Source organism: Balaenoptera ricei, chromosome 3 (assembly GCF_028023285.1).
Source record: "Balaenoptera ricei isolate mBalRic1 chromosome 3, mBalRic1.hap2, whole genome shotgun sequence".
NCBI classification, from domain to species: domain Eukaryota; kingdom Metazoa; phylum Chordata; class Mammalia; order Artiodactyla; family Balaenopteridae; genus Balaenoptera; species Balaenoptera ricei.
Genome location: NC_082641.1, coordinates 76,946,841 through 76,974,603, shown reverse-complemented (window position 1 = coordinate 76,974,603; position 27,763 = coordinate 76,946,841). Strand labels below are relative to the sequence as shown.

The 27,763-nt window shown below is 37.0% G+C and overlaps 1 protein-coding gene across 12 annotated transcripts in view; it reads left to right on the top strand.

The window, feature by feature from the left end:
• MCTP1 (multiple C2 and transmembrane domain containing 1) overlaps positions 1-27,763 on the top strand; it is a 557,626-nt gene that overhangs the window by 366,829 nt on the left and 163,034 nt on the right. For 10 of the 12 annotated variants that reach the window (XM_059916784.1, XM_059916782.1, XM_059916779.1 and 7 more), the window contains 4 exons: positions 1,497-1,590; positions 25,062-25,164; positions 26,914-27,016; positions 27,348-27,449. In XM_059916784.1, the coding sequence (XP_059772767.1) occupies positions 1,497-1,590; positions 25,062-25,164; positions 26,914-27,016; positions 27,348-27,449 (402 nt within the window). The remainder of the gene's footprint in view (positions 1-1,496; positions 1,591-25,061; positions 25,165-26,913; positions 27,017-27,347; positions 27,450-27,763) is intronic. The other 2 variants (XM_059916781.1, XM_059916790.1) reach the window with 1 other exon arrangement.

Genomic DNA, 27,763 nt, shown 5'->3' with positions numbered 1-27,763 from the left:
GATAAGGAGCAGCTTCCCACACCTGATCATTACGACCTTAGGAAGACAACATGCCTACAAATCTCTGAATTATAATACTGCGGTCTAAAGTTTCCACTTCTAAACCCTTAATTTACAGGAATGTAAATGGAGAGAGAAGTGCGTTTTTATTGAACCCTGTCACCCTCGTAGTTTCAACACAGTTTGGGTGATAAACAACTGTTTAAAAACAATAAAAGATTAAGAGCTAATCCTTGTGCTAAACACTTTTTTAAAAGTCAGGCTCTGAGATTACACGTCTATCTGCGTTTCCTCCTCTCAATGTGCCAAGGTCAGAGCATCAGTGTAAACAATGACTAGTCACACAGGGTTGATAAAGTTAATATCGCGGTAAGCTTGTGCTTGTCAGGCTTCTCACATTCTCAATGCAAAGATGGGAATGTTCCGTAGTAACATTTTAATAGATAACTTTATTAGGTAAAACTATGTTATGCTCCCGGTTTTAAAGCATTTTAACGATTATGATAAAGAAGCACCTTTGATTTACTGAATAAAAGTGCTGATCTTGTCATGAGAAAGATGCAATGAAGTATAAATAAACAAATGCATATCACGTTCTATAGGTTGATTTTACTCTCTATTTGTGTCCGTTAATTAGAGTTCTGAATTATTTTCTTGCTATCCCTCTTTTAATTCCTTCTGGTATTACGCTTATTCAAACTCTACCATTATTAATTCATGAAATTAAATAGGTTTCAGCATTTGGATCTGATTCTTCTATCAAAATTTGTATACTTCTATACGTACTACAATGACAAACAAAATTACAAATTTAGGAAAAATTACTCATCACTTTTGAATTTATTTTTTAATCAACTTGATTTATTTTCAAAGACAAAAATAAAACAAATAAATTTTAAAAACACCTAAAAGGTGTGTGGTAGAAATACGTCTTTTGAATCAAATATTAGAAAATAGTCTTAAATAATTTAACCCTTATCTAGCACCTACCATTTGCAAAGCTGCCCAAGAAGAAAAGAGTAGAAAAATAATTAATTTAATGTTGTCTTTCTTATTCCCAAAGTCTGAAGTGTGTTACTTAACCAACAACTTAAGATTCAGTATTAAGAATCAATAGTCTTCAAATCATCATGCCCATAGATAAAAGATTTCTTGGAGCGCTTTGGTAAAGGAGACTGATGGAAGAATGCAGACATGTCGTATTTTATAATTTATTGTTCATCATCTACTGCTAATTACTTACCAGGGAGAAATGTTGTGGTATTTTTTACTCTTTCAAAAAATCTACTTATATAGCAACAATTATCTACATAAATGTGTGTGTGTATATACATTCTTGATGGTGGAAAGGTCATCTGTACTGAAGAAACACAAATATCCCTTTGATCACTTAAGCAGCATCCTGAGATCAACTGTAACACTTAATGTTTCCTCAGTGCACTCTTTGAGACCCTTTATGACCTTTCTTTTCTAATACTGATGTTGGGTTCTTTCAGAGCCCATTGCGGATATTTCACAACCTGAAAGATGTGGGATTCCTCCAGGTGAAAGTGATCAGAGCAGAAGGGTTAATGGCCGCTGATGTCACAGGTAAGAGCCGATGCAGTTTTCCTTTTGCCTGTATATCAAGCAGCATGCAAGGTGTACACCATTTGATGACTGAACTTTTCATTTCACCTGACTCGATCATCAGAGTAAATAATACAAAGTTTGTTGATCTTACAAAGATTTGCTATCCACCTGATTTTTGTACCGTCTCTGCTTTTTAAAAGAAGGGTAACATGTTAAAAAAGTAAACAATAAAAAAGGAAACAACTTTTGAATTGTTGCCTTCTCCAAGGTTTAGTCAACATAGTGGTTATATTTCTACCAGGTTTCATCATTTTGGCATCTTGGGGTAGTAATGCTGTATCTTCTTCTCTTAGACAGTATCAGCTTCCCTCAGATGATATTGTAGCATCAACACTGATAATTCAAACATGCATGAAATCTGTTGCATAGTTCACTGAAAAGTTTAGATACATAATATTCAATTCCTTGGTATGAACTGTTGGTATTTGGGTTGCTGATACAATTCCTTAGTTGTCCAAATTCCCTAGCACATCCCAGAGATCATTCTGGATCTAAACTAAACATCTGCGTTGTTCTAAATTTTTTTTAACCAAGAAGCAGGCCTGTAAAAATGCCAAACTCAGTATGATGTCTTAAAGCTTCCTGATTTGGATATTGCTGTTTCTGTGGCATGTTAATTAATGAATTATTTCATCAATTTCCAGAATTAAATTATTGTTTTGAATTTGCAACAATGTGAGCATTCACTTACTCTTTAATTTCATAGGCTTTGGGGGGTATTTATACAATTCCTTAAATTGTCCATCTCAAGGTGGATAATAAATAGGACTGACTTGACCAATTTTGTGCAGAGTTCCCTGTTCCTGAAAGAAAGTGTCCACTTATTATTTGTGGAAATATGCTTACCACTGTGAATGGCCAGCAAGTTGACCCTTAAAGGGTAGCTAACTTATTTGAAGGGGAGAAATGTACTTTTCCTACCATATAAGGGCTTGCAAACCCATTATATGATCACTGCTGCCCTTAATTCATGGAACAGAATCAAAACCTAATTAAAAGATCACATGCCTTAGAACTAAAATAGCAGATGTCTGTTCAAAAATGGCAATATTTAAAATTTTTTAATATTTGCATAGTATTGAATGACTGTTTACTGTATGATAAAAGTAAAAATGTTGAGAGTTTACAGTTTCTTTAAAGAGGATTTTATCAACTCATTTGTAACCAAGAAGATAATAACAACTGTCAGATATTATTTCAAAATAGGCATACCTGAAAATAGTGGGAGAGAGGATTGTTTGTAATCTTTTTGCAAATATACTGACTTGGCTCCTTGTACTAAACAATTAGTGAATGCTGAGTTTATTCACTTTGTATTTTATTTCTGGTGTGGTTAAAATCAAATTAATCTGGACACAATGATTTTTAAATTATTATGCTGCTTTCATTATTAGAATCAACAGTCAACAGTGAATGGTTGACTAACTGCTTTTTTTTTTGTTCACTTTGGACATTAACTTAAAGACCAGAACAGGAACTCAGGGCTGCTTTTACACTACAGAGGTTCTGGCCAGCCTTTGATTCCCAGCAGCAGGTAGATTCAGGAATTCATGGCCGAGATGTTCACCATCATAGGAAATATCTTCACTTTTCTTCAGGATTTTCTGCGGGGGAGGGGAGCACCCAGTGTTGGGCTAAAAACATCTGAAGATAGGGAGAAAAGCCTAAAATAAAAAGTATCTCAGAGGGCACCTAAGTGTTAAGAACTATCACTGGGTATTTATAGTGGGCACAATAATTTCTTATAGAAAAATTCAAGTCCCCTCTACTTCAAAAGTTTAGATACCTGCCCATTACACAAGTTAAATGCAATTATATGTTTGTCTCTCTTGGAGAGAAGCTGTCATTGCTTTTGAAACTTCATGAATATGCAAACTGCATTAACCCAGTTGGCCTATATGCCACTAAGCAAGTTAAAGTACATGTTCTCTTGAAGCTGGAAAAAATAGATATATTTCTTTCGTAATGGTTCTAGGTAAATTAATGTGAATAAGAATCACCTTTTCCCTAGGGATTCAGTGAGACATAATTTTGATCTGATAAAATGAACTTTAATTTGGGGAATACTAAATAACAGATTCTCCATTTTTTCCTTCTAGTTTTAGGGACATAATGATTCCTCATTCCTCACTGACCTTATACTCTAATGTGCTCTGAATTGAATAAGAGAGATGTTGAACTATTCAGGGGCAAGAGGATAATTCAGTCTTTGACCTTGCTCACTCTTGGACCTTTTGTGGTCTTTATGACATTTGTGATGGTGGCAGAAACCGAGGACCATGTATTTAAGACAGAAATGTCTGAATAGTCTACCAATTTTTTAAAAAAATCTTTACTTCTGAAAAGGGTAAATATTTATATGTATACTGATCCTTCCTGGTCTTTATCATGAAATTTGGGTATCATGAAATTTGAGCTTATCACAAATAAGCTCTTTGCATACTTTATCTCCTACTTGCTCAAAGAAGAACTTTAAAAATATGTTTTATATCTCAGTGGATAATCATAGTCAGGCTCTACAAGATATTCAGCAACAGTTTGAGGGAAAGGAGTAGAGTCAATGGTGCATCTTCAGATGCTCAAATTAGCATCCATTTAGGATTGTTGTGGATGGAGAGGGGATATTTTAAATCACTGATAGCAAAGAATATTTTTTGACCTGATATAAATGAGGCTATAGCTATAAGATACCTAGTTGGTTTCTGAACACTTGCCCAGACAAGTCCAACAACACAAACTCATATTTGCCCAACTTCACCCTGTATTTAAAATATTTTTAATGATTAAAACATAAAGTTAAACTTCCATAGTTTAAGCAAAAAAATTTAAATTACAATATTCCATCATTTAGCATGAGCACAAGAAAAAGAGATTCTATAATCTTTTAAGTAGCCATCAATCTTGCTGCAGTTACAAAGAGTTTTTTCCTTTCAAAATGTAAAATTTTTCTTTTGTTACAACACATTCATTGAGAAACATTGTGATACTGTATTAACTCTGTGTGAATAAAGAGCAATTGAGACTCTCTTTGAATGAGTGAGTATAAAGCACAAATTACTTTTTAATGAAACCCTCAATTCTTTCCCTTTCCACAAAAAGCCTATAGCCTCGTTCAGCTGAAGTCTACTACAGTAGGTCACTTCAGTTAAGCCCCTAATAAACTGTTGATAGTCGAGGGTAGTTTTTTCTTCCATCTCAATAGCCCAGTGTTGGACAGTGCACTTCAAATCATTAAGGTTAATACAGATTTTAAAAAGAGATTAACTCTGGTGGTTAAGGCCTCAATTTACAACTCCCACACATACACATGCATTGAGCGAGGCACAAGAGTGGATTGAAATTTCAGTCAAATTGTGGGCAGCCTTTCACAGCCTGAGAAAGTGGCACTCCGGTTTTCAAAGTTGGTCAGCTAAATTCTTCGTGAGGGAAAAAGTTTGATTAACTGAAAAATACTGCATGGTGCAACTTACTTACCTTTCACGTAACCAGTGAAAAGGTTAATGTCTCTCTGGATCATCAAAGCAAAACCTGCAGATCGTCTGGCCCTGTGTTCACTGGGGGAAGATTCTACCACTAAATCAAGTGCTCCCTGAAACTGGACAGATTGTGAGGAGAGAGAGACCAATGGTGGACATTTTTTTTTTTTTTTTGGTGGTGGTGATGGGAAACAGTTCATGTATGTTGGAATTTGTCTTTTCTAGTTTCTAATTATTCTTCCTTGGACGGGGCCTAATTTTTGCTTTCAGCCGAACTTTTAAAGTCTTCTGTATTGAGTGAGGCTTTCTTTGCAGCGTATTTAGACCTGGCCTATTGGTTCTTTCAAGTTCTTAGAGAAGAAAAAGAAAAAGGTTCTTCTCCTCAGCCCCTCCCCTTCATTTTCCCCTGGGTTTTCTTTGAGCTCCTGAGGAAGAGGTCACAGCCTCCCTAGGGATACCAGCCACTCAGTTTCAGAAACACTGATATGGGAGAACTGTGAAACCCTTTCAAAAGATGCCCTACCTTTTCACTCTATTAAAAGGTACACTAATATAAAACTTCTTCACTCCAGGTGAATTGATCTCTCAAATTAATGCACCATCTCTTTTAGGAAACAATAGAGGGAGAGAGAGAAAAAAAAGGAAGAGAGGGAGAGAATTTTACAGTTAACATAAGCTGTCATTGAAATAGTCCCATTAAATGAGCATATCTTTTTCTAGAACAACACTACACATAAAGATTTGTAACTCACCAGCTCCATAGTCTGGAAATCTACTAGTTTTTAAGAGAGCCGTTGACTACCCCTTTATTTGCATAGACTTTTCCCATGTTTTTCTTTAGGAAAACTGTCTTCATTGTTGGAAAATATTTCAGTAACAAAACAGCAGAAAAAGACATGCTACGGTTTTTTTATCAGCTTCCGTGAGAGTCTTATTATCTTAAGAAATAACAGTTAGCAGCTCAGATTCATTAGCAGAGCTAAATTTAAGCCCCATTTGACAGGCTGCCTAGAAAACATTTTGTTTTGCTGTCTGTGGGCTTTAATTAAGATGTGTTCAATTTCAATCCTCTTCAGTCTAGCCTCCACACCCCACCCCAACTTGCTGTGTCACAGACCGGCGATCAGACACTTTCAGATGGTCCGGCCCATGACTTTGACCTTCTGTGCAGTCCAGCGTTCCCTGGGGAACCGTTCAACTCATGAGGTCTGATTTCACACTTCCAGGATGCCTCAGCTCTCTTAACAATGACAGGGAGACAAAGCCCTTTAGAGCAGGCCGCATGGGGACTTGTTTAAATTGGAAACCAGAGAGGAGTCAAGGAACAAGGTTATGGGCTACAGAATAGTGCTTTTAATAAAGAGCTCACAGCTCCGGCTCAGCTCAAAGAAGTCTACCTCTGTACAATTAATTGAGCCATTTATCTGGAGCATCTTAGGCCTCTACTTTCTCACAGATTGTGTGGTAAATATCAGCTAGGAAGCAAATGAGATATGCATGAAATGAATTTTAACACTTTGATTACTGTGCCTCCAGTCTTCATTAAAAGTAAATTTATTTGTATTTCTGACCTCATTATCAGTAGGCTGCCTGCATTTTATTGGTTCCTGTGATTTCCAGCTTGAGTGTGTCATGAAGGTATATTTTCTACAGAGATTTGGATTTATTATTCTTGATATTTTCTCTGAACATTATAGGTCTATTAAGAGAAAGAAAATGAAAAGGTAGCTGTACAGAGAAAGGCGAGCCTCTTCTTTGAAAGTTTTATATACTGAATGCTAAGCACATATACATCCAAGCTATTATCCTTTTAAAAAATTAACTCTTGTGGGTTACTCAAGCAAATTGCATAAGATATGAGCAATTGTCACTTGAGTGGCCCTCAGAATATGATAGCTGTACTGGTAGAAGTAGCTATGCTGTTTCTTTTATAGAATTGTAGCAGTTTGAATTTTTATTTTATTTTATTTTATTTATTTATTTTTGGCTGCGTTGGGTCTTCGTTGTTGCGTGCAGGCTTTCTCTAGTCGTGGGGAACAGGGGCTACTCTTTGCTGCGGTGTGCAGGCTTCTCATTGCAGTGGCTTCTCTTGTTGCGGAGCATGGGCTCTAGGTGCACAGGCTTCAGTAGTTGTGGCATGTGGGCTCAGTAGTTGTGGCTTGCGGGCTCTAGAGTGCAGGCTCAGTAGTTGTGGCACACGGGCTTACTGGCTCCGCGGCATGTGGGATCTTCCCGGACCAGGGCTCGAACCCGTGTCCCTTGCACTGGCAGGCGGACTCTCAACCACTGTGCCACCAGGAAAGCCCAGCAGTTTGGATTTTTAATAGCATATGACTTTCATTGCCATGATCACATTTAATAACATTGGCGATATCTGATAAATGCAGCCTTAGAGTTTATGATCATTATTTAAAACCTATGTTAGAAGAAAAGAAAATGGATATCCTTTAAACTCTGCATAGTCCCATTGAAAGTATTGTATATCTAATGCAGTAGAATTCCTTCCTATTTGTGAATTATCAAGGGTAAAATAATTTACCCAAAAAGGGGGTTATTTGTGGATGTAATTCTTAATTTGTAAACTTTCACTATCTTAAAATTTTAAAACTATATTTCTTGAAACATAACCAAAGTTTTACACAAAATGTATTTTAAATTTCCCAAGTATGCTTTATTTCCTTTATATAAACTAATGTTTCTATTTGCTTTTTAATAATTAAGCTTGTAGAAGACTATTAAGCAGATAGTATACTTTGAGAAGAAATTTCATGCAATTTAGAATGCATGAAAAACATCCAACACCTGACATTTTTATCATTATAATATACCTAGTTTAGAAAACAGTATGACGCACATACATGTTAAATGTCTTAACACTATATAAATCTCTCTGTAAGAATGAGACTAGACAAAGGCATCACAAGGAAAGAAAGCAAATCATTGCTCTTTATTCTTTTATGCTACCATATTGCATATAGAAATAAAAGTTGCTTCCTTTTAGTAATTTTATTTTTAAAAAGCTAAATCATATTCTAATTATAGAAATGCAAAAGTATCCTTCTAAAACCAAACAGTTGATAAATTTGTAAGAGGAATTAAAATGATGATTTAACATAAAGGCTGGTGAGGCCTGAGTCTGAACTAGTGCTTTACAGGGAATTACAGAAATCATGTGTGATTCATATGCAGGTCACATGGTTAGAAGATACTGCTCTGGAAGAATAGGTGGGATGACAAAAGAGATTAATAATTGGGTTTGATATGCTCTAGAGGTGAAGGACTATGGGCTGAGAAAGTGGTGGTCCCACTATCAATGGGAAATGAGGAAAAGAGAAATACTATAAAATAATTAATTGAGTTCTGTGGAACTAAGATTACAAAATGATCCTTTGAGTAAAGAAATAGAGAATTGCTGATTTGGCTTGGAGGGCTAGCTCCAGGGTTTCACTCAGTGCTGGAAGAAATGCTTTCAGATGTTAGAATTAGTGCTTAAAATTAAACTATTATATATATTTTGTTACATTATGATATTGGTGTGTAAATAAGAAATGCATTTTCTAGAACGGTGGATTAGGGAAATGCTGCAGACAGGATCTGGATTTAACTAGGCTATTGAAATAAAATCTTACTACAGGGATGTTTGGATGATATGATAGTGTAGTTAGACTCATAAACGACTAAACCTTCAAGCCCAAAGGGTGATTATATTAAAGGATTGATGGCCAAATGGAGGAATGCAGGGCTCTATCCTTGGTCTAACCTGTTCAATGTATTTACTAATGACTTTGAGGAGATAATTGGCTGCTTCCTTATCAAACTTGCTAGGAGGCATAGTTAATTCATTTTACATGAGACCAAGGTATGTATGCTATATATATATATATATATATATATATATATATATGTACAATATACAATTTATATATATAATCAACAGACTGAAATTATAGGCTTAGTTCCGCAAGATGAACATTAAAAAGTATAAATCAAAAATCTTACCTCTGTACAAAACAGTGATGTCTTGCTTTAACAGTAGAAAATACAGAAAAGACTTTGAGTTTGACTTGAGTTTAATCTCCATGAGAGTGAATTATACATACATCAGTTTTGTTACATTGAATAAAAGGAGAATGTTGAGAATGATACTCTCTTTTGGGCTCATCAGACATCCTGGGGTATGAATTCAGTTTTTTTTGTTTGTTTGTTTGTTTTTTTAATTTTATTTATTTATTTTATTTATGGCTGTGTTGGGTCTTCGTTTCTGTGCGAGGGCTTTCTCTAGTTGTGGCAAGCGGGGACCACTCTTCATGGCGGTGCGCGGGCCTCTCACCGTCGTGGCCTCTCGTTGCGGAGCACAGGCTCCAGACGCGCAGGCTCAGTAGTTGTGGCTCACGGGCCTAGTTGCTCCGCGGCATGTGGGATCTTCCCGGACCAGGGCTCGAACCCGTGTCCCCTGCATTGGTAGGCAGATTCTCAACCACTGCGCCACCAGGTAAGCCCATGAATTCAGTTTTAAAAGCTACACTTTAAAGAAGGACATTGACAAACTCACCAGAAAATATCCTTGGTTGGTATATCTGGCGTTTTAAAATCAAGGCCATTGAAAATAGCTCAGTGAAAGTGATAGTGACAATAATAGTGGCAACGAATATTTATTGAGCCCTTATCACATGTCAGACACTACCCTAAGCTTGGTACAAGGATTATCACAGTTAATCTCACAACAATCTAATTAGGTATTGTCGTTATCTCCACTTTACAAATTAGAAAACTGAGGTGTGGAGAGGTTAAGTAACTTGTCTAGATCAACAGACACACACACACACCCCAGCCTGTACATGGCAAGGCAGGGATGCCAATCCACATCTATTCAGTGAAGCCATGAACTTGAACCAGAGAAAGGAAGATGTGGAATTGGATATGATTTCTTTTGTCAATTATCCAAAGCCTGTCATGGGGAGGGTGTTGATAGGAGTTGGCAGGGGTAGTAATGGCCAAGGTTCAATCCAAAGAGCAAACTTCCTTCTAGCACATTTAATCAGAAAGGGATTTGTTATAGAGTTTTCAATGGATCACAGAATCTTTGGAGGCAGGAAGGGTCTAAGAAAACAAGCTCTAAGCTCACTTTCCAGAAGTTAATACTAAAGCTACATGAAAGACCCAAGGAGTTTCAGCGCCTGCCACATGGGTATGTTGGGAAGACATTGTGTCACCTGCTTTCACTACTCCTGCTTGCTGTGTGAGTAGCAGCAAAATGGACTCCACACCCTCTCAGATAACTGAGTTCTAAAGTCAAATCTTAGGCAAGTACCTCTGATTGGTGCAACCTAAATCACATCTGCAACCCCAGCTGCAAGGGAGGCCCTTGTGGCCTCTCTAGGTCAGGAAGAGACATACTAGAAATAGTTAGAATAGATGCTCAGCAAGCCATCCACACTATCCAGTGCAGGAGAGCAGGTAACAAACATGAATCAGATACTCTCAGTGACAGATGTTGTGCCCCTCCTTTACACCCGTTATTTCATTTAAACTTCAAAAATTACTACAGAGGGCAAATCATAGAATAGACAATAGCTAGAGAGACATAAAATGTAAAGAAGCATTTCCCCCAAATTATGATTGCCAAAAAATAGATCAGAATATTCCTGTGGATGTAGTGATTCCGCATCGCTGGAACCTTTGAAGCCAAGCCTGTATGACCACCTGGTTGCAGAGGGGATTCAAGTCCTATATGAGCTTTTGAACTTGACCTCTAAGGCTTCTCTCCCAGTCCTAAGAATCTGAGATCCTGCAAAGGGTGCCAAGATGAATAACAGATACCTGAATGAGTAGATATTATGTAGAAGAGAAATAAGAAGACAAAGATATCATTCTAAAGACAAAGGCTTGACAGATGGCAATTTTCAGTTTTATTGCCTAAAAATATAAAAAGGTTTAATCACCTAATACAGTTCTTAATTGTTTAAGTCTAAAGAATTTTATTCCATTGCAAAAGACCTCTCCAGCTAGTTAATTTACTTATAGGAAAGATTATCTGAAACCTCATGCTTCTCTGTGGAGAATCTAATTGAATATATATTTACATAGGTCCTAAAGTATCTTCAAGGGCTTGTAAAAACAAAGGAGCTTATGATATATTTTTATACATATTTGAGGCCAAACAACTTTTGTGTTTCTAATCTGGTAACGTCACTTGTACGTAGTTCCTTATTAAATATTAATTGAAAATAAAGCCTTTAAATGTTTTTTTACCATAATTTATCTAAACTCTTAAAGGCTTAGACATAACTTCTCTATTGCCTCTCCTCATTTTCTAAATCCCATAGTCTCCTTTTTCTTTATTTTCCAGTTTCTTGTCTGTCTTGTTTTATTGCCCATTCGTCTGTCATAAATTTTGAGCTTCCCAGCTAATACCAAGAAGGTTTACTTCTAGGACTCAAGAATGCATCTAGTTAAACACAATGCTATAAATATTCTTTTGCATATAGTTCTATATACCAAGGGAAATAAACTCATGTATACATTAAGCTTTATTTCCGTTGCTCTTAGTCATGGTTCTCAAAGTGTGGCTTGGGAACCTCTGGAGATCCCCAAGACCCATTTAGGAATTTGTGAATTCAAAACTTTTTTCATAATAATACTGAGATGTTATTTGCTATTTTCACTGTCATTCTCCCATGAGTGTACAATGGAGTTTTTCAAAAGCTACATAATATTTGATCACTCTGATGTTAACATGTCATGGATTTATTATTGTTATTTCTTAATGAATGATAGGTTACATCTCTCATTTTTTTAAATTGAAGTATAGTTGATGTACAATATTATGTAAGTTACAGGTGTACAATATAGTGAGTCACAATTTTTAAAGGTTATTCTCCATTTATAGTTATTATAAAATATTGGCTATATTCCCTGTGTTGTACAATGTATCCTTGTAGCTTATTTTATACCTAATAGTTTGTACCTCTTAAACCCATACTCCTATATTGCCCCTGCCCCCTTCCATCCCGCCACTGGTAACCACTAATTTATTCTCTATATCTGTGAGTCTGTTTCCTTTTTGTTATATTCACTAGTTTGTTGTATTTTTTAGATTCTACATATAATTGATATCAGACAGTATTTGTCTTCCTCTGTCTGATTTATTTCACTTAGCATAATACCCTCCAAGTCCATCCATGTTTTTGCAAATGGGAAAATTTCCTTCTTTTTTATGGCTGAATAGTATTCCATTGTAGATATATACCACATCTTCTTTATCCATTCATGGACACTTAGGTTGCTTCCATATCTTGGCAATTGTACATAATGCTGCTATGAACATTGGGGTGCCTGTATCTTTTCAAATTAGTGTTTTTGTTTTTTTCAGATATGTACCCTGGAGTGGAATTGCTGGGTCATATGGCAGTTCTATTGTCAGTTTTTTGAGTAACTTCCATACTGTTTCCAGAATGGCTGCACCAATTTAAATTCCCACCAACAGTGTACAAGGGTTCCTTTTTCTCCTCATGCTCACCAACATTTGTTGCTTGTGTTCTTTTTGATTATAGCCATTCTGACAGGTGTGAAGTGATATCTCATTGTGGTTTTGGTTTGCATTTCCCTCATGATTAGTGATATTGACCATCTTTTCATGTGCCTATTGGCCATCTGTATTTCTTCTTTGGAAAAATGTCTATTCAGGTCTTCTGCCCATTTTTTAATCACGTTGTTTGTTTTTTTGATGTTGAGTTGTATGAACTGTTTATATATTTTGGATATTAACTCCTTATCAGTCATATCATTTGCAAATATTTTCTCCCATTCAGCAGGTTGTCTTTTCATTTTGTTGATGGCTTCCTTTGCTGTGCAAAGGAAATAAAGTTTAATTAGGTCCCATTTGTTTATTTTTGCTTATATTTCCATGCTTTAGGAGACAGATCCAAAAAATATTGCTGTGATTTATGTTAAAGAGTGTTCTGCCTATGTTATCCTCTAGGACAGGGGTCCTCAACCCCCAGACCACAGCCTGGTATTGGTCTGTGGCCTGTTAGGAACCAGGCCACACAGCAGGAGGTGAGCAGCAGTGAGTGAGCAAAGCTTCATCTGTATTTACAGCCGCTCCCCATCTCTCGCGTTACTGCCTGAGCTCCGCCTCCTGTCAGATCAGCAGTGGCATTAGATTCCCATAGGAGCGCAAACCCTACTGTGAACTGCCCATGTGAGGGGTCTAGGTTGCACGCTCCTTATGAGAATCTAATGCCTGATGATCTGAGGTGGAGCTGAGGCAGTGATGTTAGTGCCGGGGAGCGGCTGCAAATACAGATTATCATTAGCAGAGAGGTTTGACCACAGAGACCATAATAAATCAGTTGCTTGCAGACTCATGTCAAAACCCTATCAGTGAGTGGCAAGTGACAATTAAGCTGCATCTGGTGGCAGGCTTTATAGTGGCAAGTGAGTTGATGTACTTCAGTTGTACAGCTGCATGTGGTGGCAGGCTTTAAGTCAGAATCCGACACTTATTTTAGTCTGTGCATGGCCAACCCATTATTTTATTTACCACTTTCATCCACACCTCTTTCCTGCACTGTGCTCTTGTCTCAGTCACAGTTTTGGTAAGCCCACAAGCTAACCCGAGCCAAAATGAGTAAAAAACAAACATCGCTAGAGAGCTTCTTTGAAAAGGGGGAAGACCCTATGATGAGACACCAGAAGTAAGACTGCCAACAAAAAGAAAGCTGCATTTAAAAGAAAATACCAAGAGTCCTACTTAAATTACAGGTTCATTGCAACAGGTGATTCACATTCTCCAAGCCCACTTTGTATAACATGTGGCAACTGGCTATCCAACAAAGCCATGAAACCTTCAAAACTGCTTCGCCACATGGAGACCAAGCACCCTGCATTAAAAGACAAGCCTTTGGAGTTTTTCAAAGGAAAAAACGTGAACACGAAGAACAGAAGCAATTATTGAAGGCCACCACTTCATCAAATGTGTCTGCACTGATTCTTAGTGGCTAACCTCATTGCTAAAGCTAAGAAGCATCATTCTTAGTGGCTAACTTCATTGCTAAAGCTAAGAAGCCCTTTACTGTTGGTAAAGAGTTGATCCTGCCTGCTGCTAAGGACATTTGTCATGAACTTTTAGGAAAGGCTGCAGTTCAAAAGGTGGCACATGTTCCTCTTTTGGCTAGCACCATAACTAGATGAACTGATGAAATAGCAGAGGATATTGAGGCACAATTGCTAGAGAGGATTAATGAGTCACCATGGTATGCAATCCAGGTTGACAAGTCTACCGATGTTGACAACAAGGCAACAATGCTTGTTTTTGTGCGATTTATTTTTCAGGAGGATGTGCATGAGGATATGTTATGTGCACTTTTGTTGCCAACCAACACCACAGCTGCAGAACTATTCAAGTCTTTGAACAATTACATATCAGGAAAACTGAATTGGTCATTTTGTGTCAGTATATGCACGGACAGAGCAGCTGCCATGACTGATGGCTTTCTGGTTTCACTACTCCAGTCAAAGAGGTTGCTTCTGAATGTGAGTCTATGCACTGTGTCATCCATAGAGAAATGCTGGCCAGGTGAAAAATGTCACCTGAACTTAACAACATTTTGCAGGATGTGATTAAAATTATCAACCACATTAAAGTACATGCCCTTAATTCACGTCTGTTCTCACAGCTCTGTGAGAAGGTGGACGCAGAGCACACACGTCTTCTCTTATACATAGAAGTGAGATGGCTTTCTAAAGGTAGATCACAGGCCAGAGTTTTTGAGTTACGAGAGCCGCTCCAGAGATTTCTTTTAGAAAAACAGTCACCACTGACAGCACATTTCAGTGACACAGAATGGGTCGCAAAACTTGCTTACTTGTGTGACATATTCAACCTGCTCAGTGAACTCAATCTGTCACTTCAGGGGAGAATGACAACTGTGTTCAAGTCGGCAGATAAAGTGGCTGCATTCAAAGCCAAACTGGATTATGGGGTCGATGAGTGAACATTGGGATTTTTGACATGTTTCAAATATTAGCAGAGATTTTGAAAGAGTCTGAGCCAGGGCCTTCTTTCTTCCAGCTGGTGCATGATCACCTATCTCAGAACTTTCTGAGAGTTTGAGCATTACTTTCAAAAGAGTTTGAGCATTACTTCCCAACCACGAAAAACCCCTGACCTGGGAAGGAATGGACCCTCGACCCATTTGTGAATAAGTCAGATGAATCGACTTTGTCCATGCTAGAAGAGGATCAACTACTTGAGGTCGCAAATGATGGTGCCCTTAAAAGTATGTTTGAGACAACTTCAGATCTCCATACGTTCTGGATTAAAGTCAAGGCGGAATATCCTGAGACTGCCACAAAAGCGCTGAAAAGCCTGCTTCCATTTCCAACATCCTATCTTTGTGAAGTAGGGTTTTCTGCAGTAACAGCCACCAAAATGAGATTATGGAGTAGACTGGACATAAGCAACACACTTCAGGTGTCACTGTCTCCCATCACCCCCAGATGGGACCATCTAGTTGCAGGAAAACAAGCTCATTGCTCCCACTGATTCTGCATTGTGGTGAGTTGTATAATTATTTCATTATATGTTACAATGTAATAATAATAGAAATAAAGTGCACAATAAATATAATGTGCTTGAATCTTCCCAAAACCATCCACCCCACCATCCCATCCGTGGAAAAATTGTCTTTCACGAAACCAGTCCCTGGTGCCAAAAAGGTTGGGGACCACTGCTGTAGGAGTTTTATGATTTTCAGTCTTACATTTAGGTCTTTAATCCACTTTGAGTTTATTATTGGATATGGTGAGAGGAAATGTTCTAATCTCATTGTTTTACATGTAGCTGCCAGTTTTCCCAGTACTCTTCAAGACTGTTTTTTCTCCATTGTATATCCTTGCCACCTTTTTTCATAGATTAATTGACCATAAGTAGGTGGGTTTATTTCTGGGCTGTCTATTCTGTTCCATTGATCTGTGTCTGTTTTTGTGCCAGTACCATACTGTTTTGATTACTGTAGCTTTGTAGTATAGACTGAAGTCAGGGAGCATAATTCCTCCAGCTCTTTTCTTCTTTCTCAAGAGTGTTTTGTCTATTCAGAGTCTTTTGTCTTTCAATTCAAATTTTAAAATTATTTATTCTGGTTCTGTGAAAAATATCTTTAGTATTTTGGCAGGGATTGCATTGAATCTGTAGATTGCCTTAGGTAGTATGGCCATTTTAACAATATTAATTCTTCCAACCCAAGAACACAGTGTATCTTTACATGCTCTCATTTTATTTATTTATTTATTTATTTGTTTGTTTATTTATTTATTTATTTATTTATTTATGGCTGTGTTGGGTCTTCATTTCTGTGCGAGGGCTTTCTCTAGTTGCAGCAAGTGGGGGCCACTCTTCATCGCAGTGCGTAGGCCTCTCACTATCGTGGCCTCTCTTGTTGTGGAGCACAGGCTCCAGACGTGCAGGCTCAGTAATTGTGGCTCACGGGGCTAGTTGCTCCATGGCATGTGGGATCTTCCCAGACCAGGGCTCGAACCCGTGTCCCCTACATTGGCAGGCAGATTCTCAACCACTGCGCCACCAGGGAAGCCCCACGCTCTCATTTTTAATTTCTAAAATGATAAATTTTGATAGATATAACCCCCACACAAAAAAACTCTTTGAGATCCTCAGCAATTTTTAAGAGTTCCTGAAACCAAAATGTTTAAGAACTGTTGCTGTAGGGAAATGATTCTCAATTGGGAGAGGACAGTATTGCCCCCTTGGGTGCTTTAGAAATCTGTGGGGGAATTAAGTTGCCACAATGGTTGGGGAATACTATTTATGTTGGGAGTTGAGGGGCGGGGATACTAATTGTCTTAAAAAGCATTACACAATCATAAAGAGTGAAAACTGTCCCATTTCCTGCATGACTAAATATAGGCACTAATATAGCTTTAAGATCTGTTTCATGATTATGAGTCTAGATTACATCCTGAAATACATATTATTTACTCAAGTCTTGTTGATGGCTGCCACTTTACACAGTAACCACCAAAGACCTTAGGATTGCCTCCAAGGCACTTCATGACCTGGTTCCCTGTTACTTCTCTGACATGTTCTATTCTTCCCGTTGCTCCCTGTGTCCTATTATCAGGTTCCTGGAGCACACCAGGCTTTTGCTGTAGCTCCTCCCTCTACCTGGAGCACTTTTCTCCCAATATCCACTTAACTACTCCTTCACTTCATTCAGTTCTTTGCTCAGACCTCCCTTCACAATGAGTCTACTCCAACCACCCTAATTAATTGTATAAACTGTGCCCCTCCCCCTTATCCTGCTGTAGTTTTTCTGTTTTCCATTAACATATATCACTCTCTAACATACAATATAATCTGCTTATTAATTATGTTCAATACTTATTCTCTTTCCTCCCTCCCCACTGCAAGCAAACTCCATGAGAGCAGAGACCTTTCCTTTTATTTTATTTGTTTGTTCATATGGCCTAACACATAGTACGTACTCAATAAATATTTGTTGAATAAATCAACATATGACTTTATTGTACATACCCAACTTTCTATTTATTCCTCTGTATAATAGCATTAAAGCATTATATTAAATACTGAAATCACTTATGGGTTGGTTTTATTGTATTTCAGAATAGTGAGGAGGGCATTACAAAATCTACAATATGAGGAAAATGTTTTATACCTAGTGGGCTGAGAGCCACAACTCTAGAGGGTCCATTTTTATGCCACAATGAAACCTGCTTCATGACTTAGTGAGAAAAGAGACGCCCTATTATTACTTAGTCCCAGAGCTAGACCCAGTGGGAACTTAGTGAAGAGTGTCAGTTAATGTAATTCTACTAATCAGATGTTTAAAATATGTTGAGGTCAGTCGATGAAAAAGGCTAAGGTCAAAGCCTCATCTCCAGTGATAAGGGGAGGATTGGAAGATGTCTCCAATGTAGGTTGCTCTTTATTTTGGTGGACCCCTATGGGATGCCCTCAACTATAACATTATGTTTTATGACTGAAATTCCAGTTTGTAGAAAGATGGCAACCTTGATTATAATTTTTTTAGAGATTAAATTATAACCATTTCAAACTGTGGCAACTGAAGAAATTAAACCAAAGAGCTTAATTTGTGCAAGGTAGCCCCAAAGTAAAAGGCCCCTGTGGGTATGAATTGCCTTCAGTGCTACTGAAAGCCTCTGTGTTTTCAGAGACGTGGCAACAAAGAGGTGGTCACTGGGTCCCCACACACGCACCCATTTTTATAACACATCACAACCAGCAAAGTATGCTACTTGTCAGCAGCAAAATGACCTTGGACAAAGCCCACCACTGATGGATCAGAGTTAACTTTCTATTTGGGGAGCAAGAATATCATTCAGTATCTCTTGAGTGACTTTAATGCTCAAACCAGTAGTTTGCACAAACTGAAGTTATCCACTTGCCCACAATACAGGTAGCAAGTGAGCAGGGGTGGTGCTGACTTTCCCACAGTTCTTTGTAAATATGTCAGTGTGGTGACCTCAGAGAACAAGGGCTAAGAGTGAGAGAGAATTAGCCAGTCAGGGCACCCTGTTTAATCCTCACTGCGATTTGAAGTTTGCCATTAGACATGCCCATTGGAGACATTTCTGATGTTTATTTTCACTGTTATAGGAAAGTCTTTTCACCGCAAGGAGAACTGAAGTAATAGAGTAGATGCTTTAAGATCTGTTATAGGTTTATTTTTATGAGTTAAGGTAAAAGAGTCTCTTCCTAATTTTAATTCCCTTGGGAGATTTTTTCCCTATAAAAATCCACAGAAAAAAAGATAGCTCTTAGTATTTAACTAGATTATGGATAAATGCATCAGTCCTAACATAATATTTGTAAGTATCTATTTTATAATTGTTATATAACATAGATCTAGGTTTTGTGTTACAGAGACCCTATTAAAGGGATAAACAAATAGATGTAAGCTAAATAGTCCTTATCACAAATTCTTAAAGTCCTTCCCTTCTAAAATTGCTGGTGATAGAGATGTGTAATTAGCATAGATCACCAGCGTCATCTCTACTGGAAAAAAGTCTTCACTTTCTTTTCCTCTTCCTGTTCTAGATTTAGAGAATGATATGCTTCCTTTCATTGCTCCCATTGCACTCTTTACTTACCTTTATTACAGCGCTTACAACCCTGCATTATAATTGTGTATTTACATGTCTATCCTGCCCACTAAATTGTGTGTGCCTTGAGAGCTGGACTAAATCTTATCATAATTATAACTCTGGGGTGAGACAAGCAGACACTCAATAAGTAATGAATGCTTCAAAATGTATTCCTATTTCTCTCTAGAAATTATCGACATGGAAAGTGGCCATGTTCTCAAGGAAAGCTAAGATTCTCTTCTAGCTGTCATGGCAGGTAACACAATCAACCCCCCTGCCTCCATCCTCACCCAGCACTGCTTCAATTTCTATCTTGCATCCAAACCAAAATCTCCAGTTTCTTGCCCTGGAAAGGAGAGGGATAGGCACTTTTTAGCCAAAATGGCAAACGTTAAGGAAGAGTGCTTTAGTCTTCTGACAAGAATGAGTAAGAGGGAAACAGAGATTATATAATCTTTGTTCCCATGCATTTATGCTCTTTATTTTAGATAGACAAAAATGATCAGAAACAAAATACACTTCGACTTTGGATGCTGCCTTCATTCCTTGCACTTCTAGCCTGACAGTACTGAATAAAATGATAACGGGCCGGCTTTGCATCACTCTCTAGAACTTTGCAGAGCACAGTGCACTTTATAGACATCAACACTGCATCCTGTAGTCAACTCCACCCCTCCAATACTCTCAGCAAGCAAAGCAGCATATCACAGGGTCTAACTGGAATGATAAAAGGATGAAAAGAAGGAATAATTAAGGAGATAATTAATGGTTAGGTCCATCATTGGTATTTCTGTGATTGTTTTTGTTTGTTTAGGTGGCACATAATCAAGACTGCAAAACTTAGGAACTGAAAAGCCAGTCATTTAAACTGTCATTTAGCAAACCAGATAAGCACATTAACTATGTGTAGCCACTTCTTTAAAATAAAACTCTAGTGTGTGCTTTCTAGTAGTAAGTTTATAGTATTTGATATTGTATGTTTACTGTTATTTTGGTTGAAATTGCTGTTAATTTTTAATTGCCCTTTAATGCCTTTAATGCCTTTAATAGCAGGAGGATTCTTTTTAAATTAGTCAAAAATAACATAGTGTGTAAAGACCTAGTGTTGGCATCAACACTGATAACTGTAAAAACATAACTTTTTAGAAGGAAAAGATGAAAATGGAAGTTAAAAATAAAATTGCCTTTCTCTCCTTACCTAAATTTTCCTCTGCTGGATTCTAGAAATATCTAGTCAGAGCACTTTGTTGAATGCTTCTTTACCTTGCAAAGAAAGACTGACTTGGCTAAGCTCGGTAAATTGTTTTCCATTCCCAAATAATAATATCAGGCACAATAGATTGTTCAATAATCTGCAAAATCTGCAAATAATCTGTTCAATTCATCTGCAAATTCCGTTGGTTCTACCTTCAAAATATATCCAGAATCGAACCACTCTACGTCACCTGGGTTATTGTAATATCCTCCTAACTCTTCTCCCTGTCTCCTCCATTGCCCTCTCTCTACCTTATTCTCCAAATAGCAGCCATCAGATCCTGTCACACCTCAACCCAAATCCCTCCAAAAACTTGCCCTAGCACTTCGAGTGAAAGCTAAATCCTACAGAGGCTTGCCACCCTCCCTGTACCTCTCTAACTATGTCATCTAATACTCACACCCCCACCCCCAATCCATTCCTCCAGACACGCTAACTTTCTGGATATTCCTAGAAACACCAGGCACAGTCACTTCTCTGACTAACAGTCACTCCCTTGCCTCTTTCGTTTCTTTGCCCATATGTCGCTTTCTCACTGAGACCTTCTCTGGCAGCCCTTTTAAAAATTACTCATATATACCAGCACTCCTCACTGACCTTCCCAACTTAATTTTTCTCCATAGTACTTATCACCTTCTAAAATACTATAAAATGTTCTTATTCATTGTCTTTCTTCTTCCTCAATGCAAACTCCATAAGTTCAGGGGTTTTTTTAATTGTTTTATGTCTGTCTCCTCAGCACATAGAATGTGCCTGGTACATGGTAAGCAATAAATATTTGTTGAATGAATGGCTCTATAGACAAGACATTACCCAGCTCTTCCCTTGGGTGTGGCCCACTAAATACTGAGGTATGGCACAGTTATTGGGAAAGGTCTTGCCTAGTGGCTTACATTTAAACATTATTTAATTAAAGGGAGCATGGACCACAGAGGTAGAGCAAGGGCTCTGAAGGTCAGATAGACCTGGGTTTGAATAATAGCTTCACTACAACCTGTGTGACCTGGTGAGTTATATAATCTGCCAGCCTCAGTTTCCTCTCCGTAAAATAGAAATAGTAAAAGCATCTTTCTCATAGAGTAGTCATAAAATTTTTTGAAAACATAATGTTGGGCTTATAATAAAAACTCAGAAAATATTTGCAATTATGACAATAATAAGTATTGTAATTGCCCTTATTATTGCTACTATTATTGCCATTATTTATTGAGGCCCTTGCTGGTGTGCCAGACATTCTGCTACTTGTATTCTAACTATTATATCTGCAAGGGACCATTACGGTCACTGTTGAATGTGTGAGGAAACAGGCCCAGGGTCCTAGAGTGAGTATCAACCCCAGATTGCTCAGCCTCCAAGGTTAAGGCCCTTTTTCCCAGACCACTGGGCTTTCACTTTGAACTTTAATGCCTTGCCCAGAACTCTGGAAGTACATGGAATATTTGAGGAATCAAAAGGTGTGATACAGCTCAAGTAAGGGACTTTAAGGACCTTGAGATTGGAGATGAAAGACTATATTCTATACCATATGATGTGGATTTTAACCTATGGGCTCTGAGAAGACATCAAAGATGTGTTAAACTTGAGAAGAAGATGTGTTAAACTTGAGAAGAAGTTTTCAGAAAAATGAAAATGACAGCATTTACATGGATTGGGTCATGTCACTGACCACAGTCAGTCTTTTATATGACTGTAAGCAGGTTAAGAATAATAGATTTCAGATTGGGGAAAATCAGCTTGAATTAAAGCCATGTTAAATAGCAGTTTGGTCTACCTCAGGCAAAAGGCTCTTTTTTTTAACGTAAGCACCATTATATTCTGCATAATGTCTAACATGGTCTCTTAAAAATTATACTGGTTACCCATTCCAAGTTATAATATAGGTTCTCATAGGAGAATATCTTTGCCAGTGATGGTATGCCACTGGAATTTAGAATAGCAAAATGACTGAGAAGTGGCTTTAGAAGGCTCTACACTGTTTTTGGTGTGGAAATGTCTCTAGTTCTTTAACATCTTTCTTCTAGTAGAGGAGAGTAACTGAGAGATTAAGTAATGTGATAGATGGCTGATACTGGTTTTCCCTAGGAATGGTCTTCAGAAATAATCAATTAAATAGTAAGAAAATATGGATTGCTACTACCTCATGGGCATAGAGTTTGATAAATGTATCAGTTTCTTAACAAGATAGGAAAAATGTTAAACATTAAGCACAGATTTTGTTTCTTTCTGATCCTTTAGCCAACCACTGACTCTAGATCTTCTACTGTCAGTAAATTAAAAATACAGCAACAAAGAAGGTGATGATTTGGGAGACTTTCCATGGGGTTGGTTGAAAGAACTGTATTCAGTCTTACACAACTGAATATACTTCCTGTGGGGAAAAAAGTCAAGTAAAGATTTTCATCCTCTGTTCGTAGAAGTTTAAAGTAAATTTTTTCACCATAGATTTCAGTCTTTGGAGTTTGTTCTTGTGTTTTGTTATTGAAGCAGTGGTACAATTTTGACTGAATCTGTTACACATTGTTGGTCATTTGAAGGCAAGTAAAACCAAGTCTGTTGATATAGAATAGTAATTGAAGTAAAGCAAGTGAAAATGAGGGAACAAAAATACTGAAAAGTGCTATCTTTTTGTAGTTACTTTTTACTGATTAACGTGAATGTACATGTATATAAGAAAAGTTAAAACGAGGTCCAAGGAAGAGTATGAGAGTTACACTTGTCTTTTAAGTACATGTTTCCAAAGCTTATCATTTCATCTAAAGTGAAAGTAAAATACTCTTTTGACATGGATTCTAGCATAAATGTGGCTTTAATCTTCCCTATGTTTGTTATATGTAGATATATTTTATCTCTCCAAACCTTTTATAAACTATTTGAGGTTGGAGTTTATGTGCTCTGTTCTTTTGTTTATACCATAGTACCCAACACAAAGCTAAGTGTGGAGAGAAGATGCTTAATATGAGCCTTAAGAATAACTAAGTTTTTGAAAACTAATCTATTTTTCATGGTTGTGCCTGAATTCTTTGGGAGAAAATAAAGTTGTTGATGTGGCAAATAAAACCTATTATACCGTGTTTTAATGAACAAAAATTTTTTTGAATACCATCTTTCATGGCATGTGTGAGTTGTAAATGAGAATGGTAACAGGTAGGGCAAGAGGACTGAAGAAGGTGGGGAAAAATACAGATCCTAAACCAGAGGTAAAATTTTCACCTGACCTTAAAGAGCTTCAGTTCTCTATTCTTTATTGAAAATTATTCCCAAGACCAAAAACTGAAAAGACTGCCATAATTTTAAATTACGCAATTATCCTGGGCTATAGGAGGCCACTGAACTAACACACACATATTAAATCTCTTTTTTAATGTAAAATTAATAAATTAAATTAAAGGTGAGTCACAGTTTGTACAGCTCATTTTCAAAATTACAATATGGAAAGTAAATACACTGCTGTGTGGGAATACATAGCTTATCTGTCACTGATAGCTAATGAATTCTTTCCTATTAAAATTTAATTGAAAATCTTCAGTGATATTTAAGCTTTCACAGAAGTGTAAACTACTGTGACTACAATTCACAATGCATTTAAAACAATTATTCTTTATCATTAAAGTTAATAATATGCACATTAACCTCTTATGTAGTCTAAATCAATATTGTAGTTTAAAAGATATGACCTCTGGACAGCTTTCTCTAAATATTGATTTCATTGTCATTTGTATAAGGTATCAAACAAATTACATGCTGCACTAATATCATTAATGCTGCCCCCATAGAGCCAATGACTTTATGGGTTCTTACAATACAGGACATGACATTACAAAAATATTGAGGACATCACAAGATATAATTACCGAATGGATGAGGTTTGACTATGGCTGAGTAGAGTGGCTCTGAATATATGATAACTTCCAAATCCTTCACTCTCCGTGGACAGAAAAAATACTGCTCTTTAACATGTAGATTGGTTACTGAGGTTAAGTTTCAAATGGCAGAATTTTTTTCTGCCTCAGAGGGTCTAATTTACCTTTTTGTGATGCCATAGATATTTCAGAAGAGAATCTAAAGTCAGATTAAAATGTTGTAATTCTGCAATAGAACAGTTTTCCCAAAATAAACTTGTTTAGGAATTTCTATTACCAGTTCCTAGTGAGTCAGATGAGTTGGAAAATACATGCATTAAAGTAAAGGGGCTGAACCTTTCAAAGGTCGTTGAATTAAATAAAATCTGATTTAGGGATGGATATGTATCACGTTTCCCCTCATAACCAGCAGTTATAGTAATAGTTTTGTAAAAAAAAATTGCAAATTAAAATAGCAGCCATGTAATTTGCTCTCTTTTACTTTTTTCAAGTTCTAAATTGCTCTGAATCACAATTGTTAGCAACACCCAGTTACATCTAACTCTATTTTGATGTTATTTTTTAGTTTTTAAAATTTTACTTTACTTTTTGTTTTCTATAAAACTTTTTAGAAAAGAGATGTGGTCACGGTCACGACACTGTGAACTGTGGGTGCTATTTGTACTAAAAATGTTCCCTCCATATCTCTTGTAGGTAAAAGTGACCCATTTTGTGTGGTTGAACTGAACAATGATAGGCTGCTAACACATACGGTCTACAAAAATCTCAATCCAGAGTGGAACAAAGTCTTCACATTGTGAGTAGTCATTACTTTGAGCTCATTTCAAAACTGCTGCTAAATGATATTTATTTTTGAGATTTTTGTGCGTTTATTCTTAACTGATTAACAACTCAATGAATCTGGCCTGCCTTTGCCAGCAACAATGAATTGCATAATTGCATTACCTTCCTGATAGTGAAACCTGGGGAAAGGGTATGCCATTTTCCTTTGTTTTCACAGATATTTTTTTTAAACTGTGCATTTTATATATGATTTGATGAAGGATTTTGCTCCCATTAACTGAATTGCCGTACTGCTTCTTCCTTTTATACTTTCTATTGAAATTCTCCCCAATTGCACTGACACCAAGGAGGACAAAGCTCTATTTGTTCCATTGCTCAAATCAGCAAACAATCCAGTCTCGGATTCGGCAGATGTTTTAGTTTTGGTTTGTTGCATTTTAGCACAATAAGAATATTAAGTACTGTCCTACGTACCAGAAAACACTTTGAGTTAATTTTCTTTTTTTTTTTTAAAAGTTTGTAAATCTTTTCGATCATGCACGGTAAAAGCTGCCGATGCTACACTATAGTTATCTCCTAAGTCCGTGGTTTTTTTGTTTTTTGTTTTTTTTAAGCTGTGCTTTAGAAATGAACTCTGAACAAAGGAAAACTCTCCAAACAGAAGTACTTCTTAAAAGTTTTCTAACATAGTTTTATTTTATTTTCGTATATGAGAAACTGCTAAATTCCTCATTAATTTCTTATAATGTCCTTGCTTAAGAGCCAGTAACTAATTAGATTTAATTATCTGACCAATTTATCTTTAAGGAATTTCACATTTTTATAAGAGATGAAAGCCTGGTCAGGAGACTTGCACTCCTAAGAAGGTTGTGGAGAGTGTTTTTCTCTGGAATGCATAATTGAATGAATAGGTTTGATAATTATCAAAGCCATTAATTGATTGTGCTCTGATAAAGCCTTTTCTCACATGTGGTTGCAGTCTTTCGGTAATGAATATATTCATTTTTTGTTTTCTCTTAATTCATGTTTTCTTGGTAAACAGTTTGATCAAAGAATAAATGCTGTCAACAATTGGGGCTTATTTTTCTAGAAACAAAATATGAAGAGCTTGCATACTTGTTTATTACATATGTTGTCTTTGGAACATAATGGAACACTACTTAATTTCTAAATCCTAGGGTGGTACAATAGCTATCAACGTTACATTGTCCTCATTCTGTACTCTGTGTTGGTTAATTTTTACTATAAACCTAATAGAAATAAGTCAGAGTTTTGGTGACAGCTATAAAGATAAAGAGATGTTCTATTACGATAAAAAAGAAAAATTATATAAACTATACTGTGACCCTTGCTGAAATCAAACCTGGTGGTGCTTTATGTGGGAGTAACAAGAAGATGGGAATTATTGTAATAATGAGAATAGGACAAGTCTAAAAAAAAATAAGTGCCACTTATTGATTTTTTGTTTTTTACAATAACTTATTCTTTGCCCATCCAGATAGAAATTATATTTTATTGAAAAATTATAACTTAAAGTTACAGTTGTATTCAAAGTTCCAGATAATAGAACCATCATGTCTACTAAGGTGCATTGTGGGAAATTCTGTCAGATACCAAGCTACCTTATGTATGTGTATGCAAATGGTATACATAAAACACATATATACCAAATCAGCTAGAGCTATCTAAATTTTCAAAAGCATTTGTGTTCTTGTTCCCCACTGATGAAGTCTTTTTTTCCTTACCTATATTTATTATGCAGCAACATTAAAGATATCCATTCAGTTCTTGAAGTGACAGTTTATGATGAAGATCGGGATCGAAGTGCTGACTTTCTGGGCAAAGTTGCTATACCATTGCTGTCCGTAAGTTTCATTCACCTGACACACTGCTCTGTGTTGCTTTTGCTCAAGGAAAAAAAAAAAAACCCTCAGCTCTATATCTGTCATTTCTCAACCAAGGTCTGTAATAAGAACACTAAAAATTTTAACATACTCAATGCACGGCCATGTTGAATCCCATGATAGTTAATTTTTCCTGACAGACTTGATCCTGGTAATGAACAGGTACTTGTCAGAATTGCCACAGTTGTTTTGGGTTCTCTGTCAGTTTCAGCAGCTGGGGGTCAAAGGTCACTGAGGGAGTGTATTCAGTGGAGACCGCGAGACAGACGGCTGTCATGTCCTTTTCCCGCAGATTCAAAATGGTGAACAGAAAGCCTACGTCTTGAAAAACAAGCAGCTGACAGGGCCAACAAAGGGGGTCATCTATCTTGAAATAGATGTGATTTTTAATGCTGTAAGTCTTAACTTTGGCTTTTTTGTACTGCTAAAGAGTTCAGTTTCATGAAAGCTTTTGTTCCTGATTTGTAGAGAATTTCTGTCATTCCGCATTTTCTCTAAACCTTGATGTATCCTGGAGAATACGCTTCTGCCACTGCTTGGCACACCCACACTTTCTGCTATAGCTGGCGGCTGCCGCTGTGGCTGTGCTCTGGCCGCTGCCTGCCGGCGTCAGAAATGGAAGCGCATGCATGTGCAACTGTATACATTTATGTTTTATGAGCACAGCAGCCAGGACTTTGAAACTTTCGAAATTATCGCAAATTGAAC